The sequence below is a fragment of the Pseudochaenichthys georgianus genome, chromosome 8 (assembly GCF_902827115.2).
Source record: "Pseudochaenichthys georgianus chromosome 8, fPseGeo1.2, whole genome shotgun sequence".
Taxonomy (NCBI): Eukaryota; Metazoa; Chordata; class Actinopteri; order Perciformes; family Channichthyidae; genus Pseudochaenichthys; species Pseudochaenichthys georgianus.
Window position 1 is genome coordinate 17,540,907 of NC_047510.2, and position 20,400 is coordinate 17,561,306.

Sequence of the window (20,400 nt, forward strand, 5' to 3'; positions counted from 1 at the left end):
ATTCCTGTTCTGTACTGGTTAGCTGTTCTGTGAATGATTACATTAGATGCTTTGCCACTGTAGGCTACTCAATTTTTCCTTAAATTAATAAAATAAAAATACATATTTTCATTTCGTTGTCCTATTTAAATCTATTAACTAGTAATATTATAAAAGTGTTAATCAATAATCATAATTGTGTTTTGGAGAATGTCATAAAATATCATTGAATTTACTGGCAGGGTTTAATGTGAATTTAACTCCTTCACTTTAGTCACGTTATTCATGAGGAAGCTTCCAGAACTCCGTCCAATACTGTATACAAACCGTTCCTAATATACCATTAGGAATAGAGACAACATCTCTTGGCACGTAAAGGCCTGCATCTATATAATGTTGATGATGTGGGGATTTTTTTTTTCCCGCTCAGGATTCTGTTGTGCTGGGCCTGGGGAAACATGTACGTAAGGTAAATATTCACCTCTGCTCTGGATCAACAGTAAAGCTAAACGAATGGCCCCACCTACAAGAAAGCCTGACCAATCATTGAGCTTAAACCCCCTGATTTGTAAAAATGACCTTGAGCTCAGCCAATAGCGTAACATGTGGGCGTTGCCAAAACTAGTTCGGTTGCACCGGACGTTGCCCATCAACTTTTGCTACTAGAAGAGCGTTGTGTAAAGCTAGTTAGCTAGCAGCATAACATATCAATTTTAAGCTACTTTTTACCACTGGTGATGTTTTTCAACCTTTTGCAATTCAATCTGGGATTCGCAATCGTTAACAAATAAGCTACACATTCCAGAAGTGACGAGGAGACTCCATTTTCGTACGCGGCTGCCCGGACCAGCCTGCAAGACGACAGAGAGCTAGCTGCTTGTGCTCTAGGCTAACTTTCCCTGCCAGAGCAAGCAGGCATCTTGTAATAAAGTATCTATCTTACGATACTTTAGCCGACTACAAAAGCCTCCCAGGTATGTATTTGGAAAACCACATCAACAGTATACATTGCATATGAGACCATATTGCTTCACAGGTCGGCAACAATATGATACAGGTCATCTTACGTTAGCTCCAGACCGTAATGCTAATGTTAGCTTCACTACTCAGCTGATAACTCCGCATATTTTCCCAGCAAGCTCGACATGCTAAGCTAACGTTAAGCTAATGGATTTAGCTAACGGGCGATCAGTCACATTCCTAACCGTACCAAGCAGCGGTTATTGTAAACATAGCGTAGCGTTATAGCATTCAAATAATACCGGGGCTGTGAATTAGTTACTAACTTAATGTTGAGTAATTTGCGATCTCTGCTGAGATGCACACATCTAGATGATTATGGTTTGTTGTTGTTGTCATCATATAATTCGTAGTGTTACTTTGACCCGCTGATTGCAGCATGCTGATGGTGGGAGGCAATGGACGGATGCACTAGAATGAGTGTGAAGGAGCTGTGTGATACCGATGACCTGGCCACCGGTTTGGTGCTGGACCCTTTGCTGGGCTTCAGCACCCATAAGATGAACATCAGGTAATGTGTTACTCAACATTAGTATGCAACAGTCAATTTAGGTGGAGGGGATTTAACCTTTAAACGTAGGATATCAAAGGATCCCAAATTAAAGTATATATTTACTTATATTTTTTTATTTTGATTAAAGGGTGCTTGCCTCCTTATTAAATATTTACGTCGACTTTTACTTCTGTCTTTTAGCGGCACTGCACCTTTGCTTTTGAAATATAGGATTTCTGATGCTGATATATTTTTTTTGGGGGCTTTTTCTGTTCTGATTATTTGTATTTTTACTGAGACACGTATGAGCTGTCATGACACCCAAACCCTCCATAAAGTGTCAAAATACAGACCCAATTTAAAGATGTCTTGGGTTTGGAAAATATCACGTAATATAATTTTTTTAAATATAAAAAACAAACTTTGGAGCGATTGTATTTATTTGTTTATCTTGTGTCTTTTCTTGATCTTACCAATACTTACTATCTTACTAGTCAACTAGCACATATTTATTAGTATAAGTATTAATGCTGATGGAGAGTAAATTAATATCTAAAGATACAAGATAAAATAGCATTGTATATAGACTAAGGCTGATTAGATTTTGTTCTGTGACTTTCTGCTCTTCTTAAATGCCATTATATTCTTTCTTCATCAGTCCCCCACCAGCTATCCGGCGATGGGGTAACCTCAAAGAGACCCTGTTGCGTTTTCAACGTACGCATGACTTCAATGCTACGTTCGAGGCGCTGACAGTGGGCGAACAAGCTGGTGACTACTTTAATGCTTTAGGGAGCCATCGACTGGAGCTGCTGAGACAACATGTAAGCTGATCTATTTAAGCCTATGAATCATTATAAATATATAATAATCAATAATTAAGTTGCCAAAAGTTTCTGTTTTATAGTATCTGGATTAAATCATAGAAGGCTTCCATTGATCCTGAATTTGTCACTTGAATGTGAGAATATAATCTTTGATGTCTGCAGGTGTATCGCTACCTTGATGCCTTCCTATTGGATAGTGGAGTCAAAATAGAGTCCTGTGACAGATACTCCTCAGAGACAAATGGAGCAAAGATTACCTCAACAAGACAATGGTAATCTCTCGCACATTTTATTTATAAAGGCAACATGTAGCTCAACAATAGCTGCTGAATTTCCTTTACCTTTTGTTTTTTATGTAATATGTGTATGTGTGGCTTTCATATGTTTTTTCGCAGGTTTGCAGGAGAGCGTGTGGAGGTCCTGCTGGGCTGCATAGCAGAACTGAGCCCCTCCGATGGCGCTGTGCTGAGGGCAGGGGTCAATGACTTCAGTGTGATGTATTCAACACGCAAACGCTGCACTCAGCTCTGGCTTGGGCCTGCCGCTTTCATTAACCATGGTGAGTTTGTAAATTATAGTAAGGAAATTTGTTTTTGAGAAATATTGTAATGTGTCAAAAAAGGAACCATTTGTTAATGTATCTTTAAGTGACAAGAATTACTTTAGTATTTTATGTATTGTCACAACAAGTGTAGAGCTGAAACGAATCCACCATAAATTGATATGAAAATAGTCAACAATAACCTATTGTTAATCATTTGAACAAAACTTCCTATTCTATAGTTTCTTGGTCTTTTGGGATAAGGAATTAAATATTTTAGGGTTTTTGAATGTCAAAAAGAACAAGAAATGTAAGTAAGTCAGCATGGGCTGTGGGAAATTGTGGTGTGATTTATCACTACTGACATTTTGTAGACCAAAAGATTATTTGTGAAGGGGGAACAATCAGCAGATCAATAGACAAAGAAAAAAGTCCTTGCTAGTGTGCAAGTAAATTCTTCCGTCCACTCAGAGGGCAGTCTCTGACAAGATCTTTTAATAATGTTTGAGAGTTAATCAGCTTAGCCTTTGAGCCTTTTGCTAAATTAATCCCGAACCAGCCACCTGAACCACAAAATAGCAAGCCTTTTATTCATTGCTGTGATTGAATTAATAACCCGTAACCTTTTATCTCTTTATTTATTTCCCCTTTGTTTGTCCCGGGTTGAAGACTGCAAACCAAACTGCAAGGTAATCATCGATTCAAAAGAAATGCACCCATGAAAAATATTTGATAGATTAAAAATGTTTACTCGGGTCACATTAAATGTTTAAATGTTTGCATTAATACATTGTGGATATTCAAAGTTGTACACAAAGTAGATACAGAAATACAACCTACTGTAACTGCTCCGTGCTAATGGATCCCATGGGCTCACAAACCTTTGTTCTTTGCTGTTTTTTTCTTTCCCCTTTTCACCCGCCCAGTTCCTCCCAGGGGAGAAGAATATTGCGTGCGTTGAGGTGATTCGACCCATTTCACCTGGGGAGGAGATCACGTGCTTCTACGGTGCCAGCTTTTTTGGCGAAGGAAATGAAATGTGTGAATGCTGCACCTGTGAGAGGTGTGTCTGTCAGCTCAAGGAGATGTTATCTTTTAATAGCTTGGTTTTAAAATATACTGAAGATGTTGTTTATCAGTATAAAAAATACTTTTTGACTTAAATTACGGTTTGTTACTTTTTCATGTTAGGAATGGAGAGGGTCACTTCAAACACAGAGGAAAGCTGCCTGAATGTGAAGAAACAAAGGACCCTTTGGGACAGAAGTACCGCCTCAGAGAGAGATTTCTTCGCCATCACAGAGAGAAGGGTCACTTTCCTGCAAGGACGATAATACCAGGAGCCCACTCAGGAGTCTTCAAAGGTAACCACTTTTAGGTTTTACATTTTTTTATTTTATATCTTTCTAACATCAGGGAATAAAATGCCAGATAATTTGTATTCCTTGCTACCTAAGGGTCCTCTCAGCAAGACAGAAGTAGCTGAATAGGAATATCAGCAGTACAATGCAATTATAAAGCAGGGATGTTGACACTGGCAGATTGTTTTACTAAAAGCTTGACAGTTTTCTCAACCCTTCAGTGGTTGTTAAATGCACCATCAAATTAAAGGCCTTTTAGGAAAACCAACCCTGCTCACTCGTTCATTAAGGTCCACTCAGCACATCATTTGTACAAACATGGCTGGAATTCCAGATACTACCTTACATCAAAATCATTACGACAAAATATCTGTTGAATATATTTTTTTACAGATAGATTTGAACTCTTGTCTGTTTATTGTCTCTCACATTAGGCCAACAACTCTCATCTCAAAAGTATTGCTAACGAAGTGAAAATGTGTTCTGTTTTCAGACTTGAAAATATAAACTAGGATTTAAGCATATACATTTTTTTTTCCTTTCCTATTTAGACTTTGATGTGTATGTTTCCAACAATTAATGCCGCCTTACTGATTTCTAAGAAGCCAATGTGCAAACAAAGTATTGGGCAGTTTTAATCGTAGTGGTACTCAAAAGATACACACTCAGGGGCAGTGGCTTCAGTTCAACAGACGTCTCTGTGCTGTTACACCTCAATCAGTCTGATGCAGTCGGTTATATGTTAATGGAATTAGTTTCACTCTTTGGAAACAGATGTCTCCAATTAAATACTGTGAATGCAGTCATGCAGACCCTGTTTTAGAATACATGTTTTTATATATATTCTTAAGGTAAATTACGCCTGTTTAAGGGAGCATGGTGCAGTGTTTCCCCTATATACAAATAGCGGCGGTGCAGCCATTGCCACTGTATGTACTAGGCAGGGCCGATTTTTGGCATAGATAGACATAGGCGCCAGATCTGGGGGGCGCTGCGCTGGTAGCTCTGGGAGGGGAAAAAACATTTTTGACCGTTGGCGCTCATCCTAATTTTCGGCCTTGATGTAACAACATTCATAATTAAGTAAATGTAACACCCTTTTCACCCCGGTTACACTTTTCATTTGCCCTGTACGATGGGCGCTGTAAGTGATGAAAGTAGGGGATGTTGGCTTATTATGCGCCCGCAGCTCACAGCCAAAGTGGGAGAGAGAGAGAGGGCACACCAGTACCGGCGCTGTTGTTATTAGAATCTACTTCTTATATCCGTTAGCGCTACTAGCACCAGATTCTAATAACAACAGCGCCGGTAGCGGTGCGCTCTCTCTCTCGCTCCCACGCTCGCCCATCGTACAGGGCAAATGAAAAGTGTAACCGGGGTGAAAAGGGTGTTACATTTACTTAATTATGAATGTTGTTACATCAAGGCCGAAAATTAGGATGAGCGCCAACGGTCAAAAATGTTTTTTCCCTCCCAGAGCTACCAGCACAGCGCTCGCCAGATCTGGCGCCCTAGGCGACCGCCTGCCAAAAATCGGTCCTGCCTAGTACATACAGTGGCAATGTCTCAACATTTAGCAAAAATACACCTTTTATTGAACATACAGTAACACAAATACTACAAATCCACATAACAAACAATCAAAAATGAAAAAGGGTCGCTTATTATTATTTTAATAAAATAAAGAAAACACTAAGCACTTGTGTTTTTTTTGTATTAGTTAGGTTGAGACAAAACAAATCTTCAGCATAATAAGTAGAACGTGTATGCCGGTGTAACCATAATAAACAAAACCTTGTGCCAGCAGATAATAATAATAATACAATAATGTGATGATCTTTCTGGAAACAAACAGAGAACATCATAAACCTTAAACATTTAAACTACATACAAATTGTTTGAAACCCTTAAATAGATTTGCATTCTTTTTTTATCTTCATTGTATATGTACATTACTACAGGTGATGTAGATTCATTCAGATTGCAAGCGATACCTGCAGCTGTTCCTGTGGTTGTTTTATGTTATTTGCAAGAAGCAGATATCCATTTGCTACAAACTCCACATAGTGCTCATTGTCTTTATACTCTTATTTGACCCAAATAGAGTAAATCAAGAATGACAGTATCATGTCATCTGAAACATGTTTACTCTTTGCTGTGTTTAGGACCAATTGACATGATTTGTTGCTTCCAGGCAAAGAAAAAACTAAAACTGTAAATTTGTGTTGTACTTATTGACAAAACAAGACATTTGAAGACATACTTAAATCAAAACATGCTATCCTTTTAATACATTTGTAAGGACTAGTACAATTCATCCGCAGATGTTCAAAATGTCTGAAAAAGAAAATAATTGCTTAAATTAATAAGAGTTTTCCATATAGTTGAATACAATAGAATATCTGTTTTTATTTCTTTATTGAGCAGGATTTTTGTACACTGCTTATTTTGATGAGGATTAAGCAAAGAAGAAATGCTTCAACTTTAACTGCTTATTTTTTGTCTTTTATTCATAGCCATCCCCTCAAGGAATTCCTTTACCCAGCAGATGAGGAGAAATGCTTTGAAAAACAGAAAAATTGGTCGAACAAAGAAGTGGAGACGAGAGAAGCTCAGACTATCAGGGAAGCACGCCGTGCAATCCTCCACCGCCAGTCAGTGTGGAACAGATCCACTTTTGTCTGACTTCCCTCTGAAGGACATTAGAATCAGAGTACGGCGCCACTCAGTGGAGTTCTTACTCAATTGTAAGAATCCAAAAAGCAAAGAAAGGGCTTTGCTTCAACAGCTGGAGGAAGTGAGGCCAAAAAATATCGGGATAAGTGAACTGAATCTGACTGGCAAAGAAAATAACAGTGAGGTTAACTTGAAGCCTTTCACTCTAAATTCCTCAATGTCAGTTCTTCGGAAAAATGGCCCTGCAGGATGCAGCCCAAGCCTTAATGGGAAATCTGTCAAAGTGTTGGAGAGACAGGCAGTTCCCCAGAGGTACTCTTCGAGAAAAAGAAGCATGATTCAAACCACGCTCACGCATCAAACAGGGTCCAGCAACACAGCGATCATTACAACCGTTTGTCCCCCTGTCCAAAATGACAAAATCTGCTGTGCAATAACACAGGAGAAAATTGAAAAAGCAACCACAGAGAGTCAAAGCAACAAGTGCAGCAGCATTGAATCCTGCATTGAATCCCGCATCGTCAATACAGCTCAAAACCCAGCTGCTGGGCCAACAGAACCCAGGACTACCAGAGCGTCATCGATGCTGGAAGTCTGTCAGAGTGTCACTGATAACACGGAGGAATCTGGAGAAAATCCACTAATATCCTTAAAGCAATACCTTACAGTCAACCTTACAAGGTTATCGTTGCCACAAAGTGTAAAAGCAGGAAAGGCCCCTGAAGATGGGAAAGAAATTGTGAAGTTAAGTGGAAGGACCAGGCAGAGCAAGTGTCACATACCAGCACCTCTGTCAGTGCAGTCAGAAAAAAGATTGTCCAGATGTCAACAAAAGCAGGTGGGAAGCTCAGAGATCTGCACAGCTGAAGGTAACAGAGGGGTAAGGGAAATGTTTTTCAAAGCCATTGATAAAGTAAATTTAAGGGAGCAACAAGCAAGTGAAGCTGTAGATGATCTTTCCCCCAGCAAGGCAGGGGGAAACGATAAGGTTATAGAAATACAAACGATATCACCAAAAAAAGATGGAATACAGAAAGAGCACCAGGACATTGTAAAAAGCAAAATTGAAGGGTGGGAAGAAAAGAAAAATGCAGCTTCTGCAATTGTGGAATGTAAAAATAACACAGGCCTGGAAGAAGTGAAAGAGCCAGAATGTAAAATTGTGCCCGTTGAAAAAACAAAAGAACAAAATATCATACAGTATGATAAAATTAAAGTTGAGGAGGGAACTGTTAAATTAGAAGAACAAATGGCTAGGAGTGTAATGAATCGGCCAGTAAATAGCCATGAGGAAGATATTGTCATAAAGCAGGCAAGGGTTATGTTGTCTGATATTTTAAGAAAAGATGCACATTCAATGGATAAGAGATTACACAGTGATATTGTAGGAAAGGGGCTTTCTTCCTCGTCTTCTAAAGAAACGGTAAGTGCTGAAGGGAAGGAAGAACTGACCGAAACAAGAAGAGGCAGGTCCAGTTGTTTGTCGCAGAGAAGGATGATGAGGCAACGACAGTTGGGGCCTAGAACAGCAAAAAAGATGGCAGAAGCTAATCAAAGAACCAGGGGAGACTTTAGAAAAGAAGGTTCGGCTTTACTGAAGACCGAGTTGATTGAGGACAGTTTAAAGCTTCTGTCGTCACCAAGGCATAATGACCCATTGGCCACATGCTCTAACCAACTACCTCATAAATCAGGAATTACAGAAAAATCTGCAAGTAATCTGCATCCAGGTACAAATACACAGGCGCATGTACAGTCAAACATACCGCTCAAAAAACGTACATTTCGCAGTTCTGTGGAAATAGATCCTGAACAAGGTGTGATTTCTGCTTCAGATCAAGCTTCTAAAGAAGCCACTGAGTTAAATTCATCTGCAGAGCTGAAGAGTAGCAAAATGAAAAGAGAAAATAAAGTCAGGTGTAGGAGAACAGAGCTCCAGAGGTTAAACCCCAAAAGGGTTGCAAAACAAAACTACTGTAAGCGATTGCTTCGTTCCCATTCTAATAAAGTTCAGCGACGCAATTTATTGAGAAAAGTAAGGAATATTAAAATAGAGAGGCAAGATCCGGACATTGACAAGGCTCCGACTCGAGTGAGTGATAGGCTCGCGAAGGAAAAACAGGCTGGGGATCGTGCTAAAAAGCCGAGTCCAAATACATCCCAAGAGGAAGATGAGGTTGAAACAGTAATCCAACAATGTGGTTTGGAGGAGACAAAGCCGCAGCTTGATTTTAAGATTCGTTTCAAGAGGAGGAGAGGGAGAGTATGGGAAATGCATAAAGCAGGATTGGGAAATATGGCATTAAAAACTGAAAAAGGAGATGGGTTGATGACATGTGACCCTTTTAAAGCCATCATGGATTCTGTATCAGTTTTAAACATGGAGATGGAGGCAGCTCAGGCACATGTGCAGGCTAGTAAAAAGTCAAAGAGCAGATTGCACCGTTTGAAAAAAAGAGGTGAGAGGCTGAGTGAAAATAATACAAATACATCCTCGGACACAAAATCAGACCTTGAAAACGTACAAGCGCCCAGTGAAACGGCCAATGCCAAAATTGAGATTGCAGAAAAGCTTGATGAGGAACTTCCTGATGGAGTAATACTGGTACAAGAAAAAAACGAGACTTGTAAAAATGATAGTGACATGCCAGCTGTAGCAAAAGAAACAAAAATTGAAGATCATTTTGTAAATAATTGCTGCTTGTTTGAGACTGGGTCACAGCAAAAACTGCTTCCTGAAGTAGATTCAAATGGTCTTCCATTACCAGTTATTAAACTGCGCAGAAAGAAAGAGAATATTTGGGAGGTGGACAGCAAAGACGGGCTTATACAAACAGAACTTAAAGTAGAGCACAAAGTAAAGAAAGAGATGTGCAGTCACCTTTTAGAGAAACAAAATAAAGGATGTCCTAGTTTCAGCAAGCTCAAAGAAGAGTTCCCTTTCCAAAGACCTAACAAGAACTCGGCCTTTCTGAAAACAGAAGCGCAGCCATTTTCCTTGTCTCTGTCACCACTGTCGCTGTCTTCACCTCTCAATGACAATAAAACTGAAGTGATACACCCGCCTGCACGTGCAGTCACTGAAAGGCCAGAGATAAACAGCGGAGGAAGGAAACAGAGGTACAAAAGGGAGAGACCACGAAAGTGTGTGCCTGTTGAAACACCCACCCCTTGTCTTAGTCACACTCTACAACAAATTGACAACAGTCTTTCCAGGCTCACAGAGGGCTTGTGTTCATCTCAGACTTTGGAAAAGCCAATAGCCTGTTCCAGTGCTTGTAATTCTGTTATCCAGCCCACGTCCCAGTCTCCTCTATTCACAACTACAGATACCTTGCTATCTGCTGAGCCTAACTTCACAAACTGCTGCGATGATATTCTGGACTTTCAGTGCCTCAACTTTGAGGGCTATTATCAACCACAGAATATACTTCCATCCTCCCCATCAGATCTGTGTTCACTGGATGCTCCCACTGATCCTTTCAGCAGTCCCCTTTCTCACAGCCCATCTGACACATGGGCCAATGAGACGCCGTACCTTGGCCCTCCGAGTCCAGGAAATAACTTTACAAATGAGGATCTGCAGTTTTTTCCTGGTTTTATTTCTTCCAAAAGTGACACTGTTCCTTTGGAATGTGAAGTGAGGGATACTCCCAAAGACAGAAACCAACCCAACACCAGTTTCGGTTTTGCAGCTCTTGGCAACATTGACTTCACTGCTAAGGATCGACATTTTAGTAAAAATCCAGGAATGAGGCTGTCCAGAGAAGATCTCAGAACTCAGTCCTTTCCTGTGGTCAGCAAGCCTCTATTATTTGGTGCAACACCGTCTTCTGTTACGCCTCAAACCCCTGTTACTTTAACCCCACCATGTATCAATGTAAAGGCGAGCACCAGCCAATCAAAAGCCCAGTCAAACCTTAGAACCCAGGGCCCCTTCCATCGTATGACCATTCCTAGTAAATCCCAGACTTTTTCAAGTTGTCAGCCGAACACAGCAAGAGGAGTGCCCCAGAATTGCTTGCCTAAATCTGTCCCAGCATCTCAAACTGCTAACAAATTCCCCTCTTCTCAACTCTTCACTTTGAAAAATCCAAATCCTCCCGACAATCCATTCAAATTCCAAGAGAAAAACGCCACAGTTATTCACAGGGTGCTTAAGTATCAGGGGGGGAACCAGAGTCAGAACCTGTATAGTGCACCTTGTAAAGACGCCATGGCTGCTGGCGGCCCGATTGCCACATCTAGAACATTTGGTGCAAAATCCGGTGCGTTTGAGAAAACCCAGCAGTGCCAGAAACTAAGTGTGGACAGTCATCATAAAGGCAACATTTCTGTTCATGGGTTTGGAAAAGATGCTGGACATTTTGGTTCCTCCAGCAACCCCAGCAGGGCCAACCCTCATTTCAACAAACCCAACTCTTTACCTCTGTCTTTTGGCAAAAATACAATGCCATCTGACAAACATGAAAGTGGTGAACCTAACTTGACATTCAAAAACACGCAAAGACCCCTTTTCTTTCCTAGCAAAGTGTCTGATGGTTATTCGTCAACACAAGACAAGAAATCCACTTCGTCAACCTCAGACAAGCACCAGTCATGCTTTATTCAGCAAGATCCCTTTGATTTTAGCTTCAGTTCGCCCATGCCTCAGCACAACAATCCCCAAGTGGCACACAGTACACCTACTGGTACGCCGGCACCAGCAAACAAGAGTCAGTCCTCAACCTCCTCGGCCTCTTTCCCTTATGGCTATCAAGGTCCTCCTTACGTAGTTAATTTCAGTGGAGATCATTCATTGACCCTAGGTCTCAGGGATGGGGCTGACGGTTACCCAGGATTAGGCTCGACAAACTACACCTACCACTGTCTGATGGAACCTTCAGGTACCCAAGGGAGACTAGTTCTTGAGCCCTGTGGACCCCAGCTGCCTAACCCAGCATCTTTTTCTTTGGGTGGATTTTCAGGGCTCAAAGGTCAGGATGAACATTGCAGAAAGGACATGCATCAACAGTATCAGCCTGGGGAACAACAAGGCACACAACACTATGGGAATGTTCCATTGTCTCACTCAATGGGTGCCACAAAACCCAAGAGAGTGAGGTTAGTGGTGACGGACGGCACAGTAGACTTGGATCTCCAGTACTCGGATTGATTTATACCCCTACAAAGTTTGGATGTTGTTTTGCTAAAGGGGAAATACAGTATCTGCCACAGGATATTTTTGTAAACTCTGTAATGTAACTCCACCATTCATGAGAGCCTGTACACATAGACTTTTCTAAATTACCATTTTTATTGACTGTTAGTGTATGAATGAATTAAACAGAGTTTTATGTAAAGTGGGCGTATCAGTGTGTTAAAACTACTGTGTGTGATTTGACAAAAATTAACAATACATACAAACAAATTGTAAATACCAAATAAAAAATGTATAAATAAAATGTATAATTAAATATATTTGTGACCTTAGACCTACAGGCCTAGTAAACATTGAAAGCCCTTTTATGTAGCTGTATGACTTTTTCTATACAATGTATGTCGGTAAAGACACAAGCACCATCATTGTTTGCTGGTACTTGTGTTGGTTGGTTGTAAGAAGGCAGCTTTGTGCCTCAGTCTTTGATATGTTCTTGTGACTTTTTAAAGCACCTGTTGAAACAGTTAACCCTCATTTTTATACTCACAGTAAGCTCCTTTCTCACTTTGTGTGTGTGTGTGTGTGTGTGCGTGTGTGCTTGACAGGCAGGTCTTAAGGGATCAAATTAAGGTGTGTTGTTGCACCCGCTTGTGTGACTGTTTGATCATTAGTCACTTTTACATTAGTGAAAGGCTTGTGCATGAACGGTGTACAGTAAAATGATTTCCTGACCTTAACCAATATACAGTTTATTCAATATTATTCCACGACTTCAGTGGGTAAAGATGTGGGACATGAACTTCAGCTTTTCACAGCTGCTCTTTTGAGTAACTAGTTGATGAGTGGACTTGAAAAACTAACTGCAATGTTTTATTTTTCAGGGCGTTGTGCTCAATGCATTGAAGTAAAGTACAACATCTTTGTTATGGATGTTCAGCAACGTGGAAACGATTTAGATATTCCTATGGTACATCAAGAAAACTGACAATCTTCTTACAGAGTATCTCCCATTTGTTTTTCAAGGAAATGTATGATTATTATACAGAAAGAAAAACATAAGGAGATGTTGTGCATCACCTGCAATAGTGAAGATGTGTTGTTATTGATTGAGCCACATATTTACATGTGTCTTTATACAAACAGAATTATTTTTCTGTCGATTGTGGAAGTCATGCAAGCAATCCCTCATTTCATGATGTACTGTATGTTGAACCCATTCTCCATCAGTGGGCACGAGTGTTCAGTGTGATTGCACAGCCTTTCATTACTTTGAAATTGTACTGTACTGTATTGATATGGAAAGGCTAATTATTTATTTTAATATCCTCATCCTTGAAATGGTGCTTTTTATGTAATTTATATTTAACATTGATTGTGTAAACTATTAAATGTTTTGTATTATTTAATAGGACAAAATACTGAATTGATTTAGACTAAGTATTTAATTTCCCAGCATTCAACATGTTATTCAATGTTTCAGTTGTTACAGGAAAACGTTCTGTCTTTTTCCTTATTCACAGTTAGTCTTACTGAAAGTCTGCTGTAGAATTGTATAAATGTAGGCTATATCATTAAAGATAATTCATTCTTTTTAATATATTTTCTGTATTTGAGTCTTTTAATAGTTATTTTAAAGGGAGTACTTCATAGCTTATAAATGTTTGATTGATTATCCATTTAATCCTTTATTCGACTGCTTACATTACTATGTCATTTCTAAATCTGCTCATATCTAATGACATACCTTTCTATAGTATTTTATAATGTCCGTCATATTTAAACAACTCTAATTTATTATTTTCAGATTGAAGCTTCTATCTTATCTCGTTTTGTCAATCATATAAAACAGAAAACATGTATCTATTAGTTATACATATCTGTGTACAAGTCAAATACATGGTAAAGTAAACTACCTAAACATTGTAAGTAGTAAAGTATTTGAGTAAATGTGTTTAGTTACACTCCACCACCTCTTAAGATTTCCTGTTTTGCTTCATCTTTGGTCTCCTCTCGGGGCGAGCGTTCATTCTCCTGGTTTATTGCTCAGCCTTCCTCTCTACCTGTTCTTTCGTCATATACAACCTGTGCTCTTCCCCTCGATCCCCTCCTCTCCTTCAGCACATGACCCAGTTCCGCCTTTCTTTCTAGCTCTCAGTAGTTCATTCTGATGCCAAGTATAATGGTTTTCTTATAATTAGGACGGAAAGAGAGTGAGAGCTTATTCCTTGTAGTAGTGAGATGGTGTATTCAAAGAGACTGAACAAAATAAGGGATGCAAAAAAGGTATTCATTTGAAAACCCTGTGTTTCTCAGCTGTTGTAACATAGGACACAGGTTCATTCTCCTGAGCAGTGTTGGAAGAACCAAGTGGCTCCAAAGTCCCCTGTGACTGGTTAATTATTGTTTGAATCAAGTTTTAAATAGATAATATGGATGCTTCATTGTTTAGGATAAGCAGCTTCTTACTGTTTTAGCTACATGGTCAACATGGAGCTTAATCTTTTTACTGAGTGTTGGGTAGTTTAGTCCAGGGGTTCGTAGAAAAAAAGGTTATTTTCAAATTAGGTAAGTGATTGGGGTGTAAGAAACATTGAACTCATACGTTTTTCTCTATTTTATTATAACATGCCCCTATAGTGACATCCAGTCAAGGCTTTCTGCCTCTCATCTCCTTACAGGGAAATGTCTGAAACTTTAACACAATCTTTTCTGTGTCACTCTCATGGCACTAACGGAAGTTTGGAAAGAGTTGAAACATGTGTTATAAATGATCAAGTGGTTTGTATGTAAGAACACATCTTGAGTAGATGTTTAGTTAGTTACTGCCCACTGCTTTTAATCTTGTGTACGCCATGCAGGGTTTCTTGATAGAACATGTGGTAGAATTCAATTTTGTGCCACATAAAACATTTGAACCCTGCTAGTTTTCCACCTATTGGATTATTCATTAGATGTAACCTTGGATGCTTCTCGTCTTACTCTTGCGTAAATCAGAGTTCCATTCAATCTATGTAGCCACATGACTAAAAGTACTCTGGGGGGAAATGATCTGTCATATGAGAGTTGCACGGCAGCAGTAGCCCTGTGAAATGGCTGACTGTTGAGTTGCATTTTGTGCAGCTTTAACCACCACCAGCATCAGCAGTAGAGCAGAAACCCTTGTGGGGGAAGAGCACACAGTCAGTGTGTAATCCTGAGGAAACAAGCTTAGGCTGGGAGGAGAGCGCTTTAGAAAGGAGCCCTAGCATTGCACATTATTTCCCAGGTGACAGGTTGCAGGATGTCCAAATGACTGGCTGAGGTGTCAGTGCATTAGTGTAAATTATGAGGCCAACAAAACCCTGTGTGGGTTGGGGGGGGGGCTGAATAAATATGTCAGCTGCACAAGCAGGAATATTGCTGTTATCATCATTATGGCCATCTTTCTTTATTAAGTCTGACTGTCTGCTATTAAGGCAACTCCCCTGGCTCCTTGTACAAACTACAGTTGCTTGTGTGATTTTGATGGAGCCCAGCAACCCTTTTTAAGCTTACAGCTTGCTTACTTTCATCCAATTAATACTGTTGGAACTGCTTGAGCATGATCTACAAAATCTGTGTAAGAAACCCCTTCGATACATAACGACTCAATTAGTCAAAGCAGCAGTGATGGAGGATGCAGGCTGACTAATCAATACAAACATATTTAAAGAACCAATGGATCAGATGGTGTAATGCTTTTAATACTGTGAGAAAAAGTGTGCTCCGTATGAGTCATGATTGAGGGAAGAGGTGGACAGCCCCCGCTATAAAGGTTACATCTCATTCTCATCCGTTTCCAAATGTTATGCTTTGAGTTAATGGATGAAATGTTAATCAGATAACGTTTATTGAAGGATGGTGATGTTTATTATTAGCACTGAGCAAGAGCTGAGGTCAGAGTTTGACTGTCACTATCACCGTTGAGTTGAAGCACAGACTGCAGCTTTTTGAATGCACAAGAAACTATACAAGATTGATATAAAGTCCTTATCAGAATGTACTCCGAGACAGGGAAAACAAATCCAAACATGTTTGTGTTGGAGATGCCATTTTTCATAGTACTGTATACAAATCCTGTTTTCCATAATGTAACAGTGTGGAACAGCCTGTTGTGAGAAACCTTGCCTCTTACATTAATCCGTGGATTCTTATCCAGTGATATTCATCAACATCTGACATGTAGCGTGAACATCATCTGTAAAGAGAGCAGTTTTTTGCGCTGGGGAAATCTATGTAGGAGATTTTTTTTGGCAGGTCTGGGATCTCACTTGAACATTCACAAGGGCCTCAGATTGACCAAGTGCCAAGCAGGCCAGCACAGTCTTTAAAGGTATCACCCTCAGCAACAAGAGGGAGATCTTACTGCTGAGAAGCATCTGATCATTGTGACTATATACACAACCATTAGGACCGCCACCCCCAACCACTCCTACTCATCCCCACCAATTAAAGAGGTGTTTGCTCATTAAAGCCATGAGGCAAGTTTGACATGCTTCACTCATCACTGATTGGTATAATGGAGTTGATTTCTACTTGCTATTCAGTTCAGCTCGCCTGTAGAAAGCTCCCTCTCCACCCACCCACACACCTCTCCTCCCTCACACCCCTCTATGGTAATAAGCATTGCAGCAGTGGCTTCCCTCATCCTCTTATACACATCTCTTTCATTTCTAATTCATATTTCTGTGCGTGTGTGAAAGAGAAAATACACATTGGCTGCACTGCTGCAATTTGTGCTGCTCTGTATGTTTGGAAATAATGGTTGGATTATGGAAAGCATCCATTTAAAAGAGAGACATGTCGCTAATTGACGTCTGTGGTTTTGTTGTTGATATTGCATGCTAGTTATTGGATACTCTTGTATGTGTGTGTGATATGTGTATCACTGCACTGTTGGGTGGATCCCACTTTGTTCTATGTTGCTTTCTGTGAGAAGGAAAAAATAAACAGTTTTTCACAGCTAAGAGACTCCACAACATCAAAGACAGAGAGGGAGAGAGAGATAAAGGGTGGGAGGGGTATGCCCTGTATCCGGGTAATGATTGAGGGGAGAGAGATGGAGGGAGGAGGGGGGGGGGGAAGAGAGAGAGAGAGGTATGGGAGGGAGGTGAGAGAGAGCAACCAACCAAACAGTACAATGAGAAAGAGAGAGAGAGAGAGAGAGAGAGAGAGAGATGGGACTCTGAACATGCTGAAGGGAGGGTGGAGGGTGGAGGGGAGGATAGCGAGTGAGGGATGGGGAGATTGCCGGACCGAGTGGAGAGAAGTGTTACTACAGAGCTGCTGTTGCTGCTGGAGGACGAGCTGGGAGCGAGGATAATGCTCCATCCCTCAGCGTACAGCAGCACGCCGGGCTCCTTGTAATTCCTTGAGGCGGCTGTGGAGGAGGAGGAGGGTCTCCATTCTTGCAGCAGTGATTATCTTTTCGTTTTTCCCCTTTATCCAGTCTTCATCATCTTCCTGCTCGCCCCTCCTCACTCCTTACTCCTTTGCAACTGGCAACCGCTGGGCTCCCCCTTCTCTCTTTTCTACTTGTGTCCCTTTTTCCCGAGGAGGCATTTCTGTATTTCTTCTGGGATTGTAGAAGACAGTAAGAATGTTTTCTGTCTTTTCTGCATTTCTTTTATTCTGTCTCAAGGAGACATGCACGGAGATGGAGGCGGGGGGGTGCATGGCAAAGCAGAAGAGAATACGATTTCATGTTTGTGGAGCGATAGTGTTGGAATCCAAGGGTGTGTGTGTGTGTGTGTGTGTGTGTGTGTGTGTGTGTGTGTGTGTGTGCGCGTGTGCGTGCAGCAAGGGTAGGGAGGGGGTTGCACGTTACATCAAGTTGACTGCATTGATGTAACACATGAACTTCTCTATCACATGGCTTTAATTTAAGATATACAGTAGTTGCACAAAATAAACAGAATGAAAAAAATGACATGAGAAAGACAAGACAGCTGTAATGGATGCGCTGAAAGGATGCACAGAAAAGAGGAAACAAACAATGTTTGACAGTGGATTACTCAATGATGCCAGCAGATGAATACTCCCTTCCAGCTTTACATGGAGGCACAAGAAGAGGGGACAAGAGAAAACGTGGGAAAATAAAAAGGAGGATGCATCCGTGGAAGGATACACATATTTGTACACAAGGCATAGTCAAGTTTAAATGTGAACATTTAGCTAATCCCCCCAAAAAGAGAGATATGCTGTAGGTAGATGTATGAGACATGCTGGGATTTACTGTGCATACAATCCCACAGTAACTCTCACTTATGCTACCCTGACATATTGACTGTAGCGTGAAAAGCAGGGTATGCATGGATGAACACGGACACAGGTGTGCCTTAGCATTAGAATTGTGGGAAATAATGCACTCAGGTACAGATATAATAAGTGTTGCCATGCATTAGCAGAGGAGTTGTATAGCTAATGTTCAAACTACTGTCCTTTCACTTGAGCCACTGCCTCACAAAAAAGGGTCATCCTGCCAGCAGGAAACATGTGTTTGGTTGGTCCTTATCATTATCTCTGTACTTGACGTTATTCTATCTATAGACGCCTTTGTCTCTATTGGATATAGCCCATAGGAAGGTGATGGCAGGTCACTTACAGGACACACATAATTACCCCTTCTTCTGTACTGCAGAATGTTGCCAAGAGCTGTAAGGTGGATTTCAGCATAATGTAGAAGTATTGAAAGTTAAATTGCAAACAACTTGTTGTTTGAGGCTTTGTGTGCTCAGTTTTGGTTTCACAAAGACTTAGACAATAGCATATGGTGGGCAACTCGCCCACACATTCATAGTAACTCACACATGCATTGCACATACTATTCATGCTCTAAGTGATGTGTCGACTCAGGGACATATAGGACAGAGGTGGAGGACGGCAGAGCTGATTATCAGCAAAGACAGCAAACATCACACTCCACACAGACAATTTATAACAATGACAAGTTAATTAACAGTGGATTTCAAGAAGCATATAGTGTGTATTGATGTATAAAAGTGTTATTTGGATGATGTGTACTGATTATTCTGTTAATCTCTGGTGTGCAACCGTGTGCAACACACACTGCACTCTTTACTTTGAGTGGGGCTTCAAACACACATCACATACTGATGTCAAGCAGTTGCTTCACCCTAACATAAGCTCTGCCGATCCGTTTAAGTTGTGCTTCATTCATACACAAAACATTTATTCTCCTCTTGTCTAACTTTCTTTTTCTATTGTGTTGTAGTAAATAGTTTATGTTGTGTTTCTTTACCTAGTTATCCCCACCTTGTTCTTTGCAACAGGCAATCAGGTAGCCATATCATTTTCACCATCTGACTTGGACAGCATTATATTCATTTCTTGAACACACTTCTGGTGAGAAAGAGTTAACAGGAATGTTGAATTGGAGTCCAGCGATAATCTATTAACACCACTTTATGTCTTGCTGTTTGCTCCATCAAAAGGCAACCTTCACTGTCAATCTCGTATGACATCCAGCTGTTCATGTTGCTAGTCCTTCGGCTGGTCAGATGTATACAGTGTCTGAAGTTGTAGTCTGTAGTCTTATGAGGTTCAGAGGTGCGGCCCAGTTTAGCTGATCTGTTATTTGGACTATCTGGGAGCTCAATTCATTTGGCCAGTTGAAGCCGAGTTGATCTGATTTCATAGACTGATGCAGAAGCCGTTGAATGTTAATTATAGCGGTCATCTTGTTTGTACTTCAGAGGTAAGTTGGCACAGAGTGAATTAAGGTCAAGCTAACAGTCATAATTTACCAACCATCATAAACATCCCCCATAAACTGAAGTACTTTTGATTCATTCTTGTTTGACAGTGTTTTGGAACGCCACATTTAAGTTCTACTTCACACACAGAACACACAGCATACAGTTAGCATTTACACCCGAGGCAATCCTGATGTTGGGATTCATTTGATTCTACAAAGCTTGGGAAAAAGGTGATTGTTAACCACAACATGGCTTACTTGTATGAAAGATGGCAAAAAAGCCTTATGAAAATACATGATGATTGAGTGGAATAATTGGAATATTTATCAAGCCATATTTATTCTGAAACCTCTTCCACAGGGGTCGTAGAGGAAGAGAAATGAGGTCAATGCTGTTTCTTTTAAACTGCACATCCCTGTGTTCAACTTATCAAGAGCCTTTTTTTAGGTTTAGCGTGTATTTACTTTTTAATCTCTCCTCTGGTATGTGCAGGGAGTGAATCCTCACTTCCTTTTTTAACATTTGCTACGTTGCTCAGAGGAGGATGTAGATCAAAACTCCAGATTTAGCCATCTCGTTTACTCTCTCCCTCTTTCTCTCTTATTTCACTCTTTAGTTCTCCCTCTC

General features: G+C 40.4%; 2 protein-coding genes across 4 annotated transcripts in view; both read left to right on the forward strand.

Annotated features, from left to right (window-relative positions):
• The first annotated feature begins 620 nt into the window (after positions 1-620).
• Positions 621-13,636, forward strand: kmt5c (lysine methyltransferase 5C). 3 transcript variants are annotated; one of them, XM_034088899.1, is made up of 10 exons: positions 621-953; positions 1,378-1,510; positions 2,151-2,316; positions 2,482-2,591; positions 2,715-2,878; positions 3,530-3,549; positions 3,787-3,923; positions 4,052-4,224; positions 6,738-7,766; positions 12,919-13,636. In XM_034088899.1, the coding sequence occupies exons 2-10, from the start codon at positions 1,398-1,400 to the stop codon at positions 13,020-13,022; spliced, it is 2,016 nt and encodes a 671-aa protein (XP_033944790.1). In that variant the 5' UTR covers positions 621-953; positions 1,378-1,397; the 3' UTR covers positions 13,023-13,636. The 3 variants fall into 3 exon arrangements, with proteins under 3 accessions (XP_033944790.1, XP_033944791.1, XP_033944789.1); XM_034088900.1 differs by lacking the exon at positions 6,738-7,766; XM_034088898.1 differs by having other exon boundaries at positions 6,738-13,012.
• A 3,674-nt stretch (positions 13,637-17,310) lies between these two features.
• shank1 (SH3 and multiple ankyrin repeat domains 1) overlaps positions 17,311-20,400 on the forward strand; it is an 82,634-nt gene continuing 79,544 nt past the window's right edge. The window contains exon 1 of the mRNA XM_034089360.2: positions 17,311-17,648. The gene's annotated coding sequence lies outside the window, so the exon portion shown is untranslated. The remainder of the gene's footprint in view (positions 17,649-20,400) is intronic.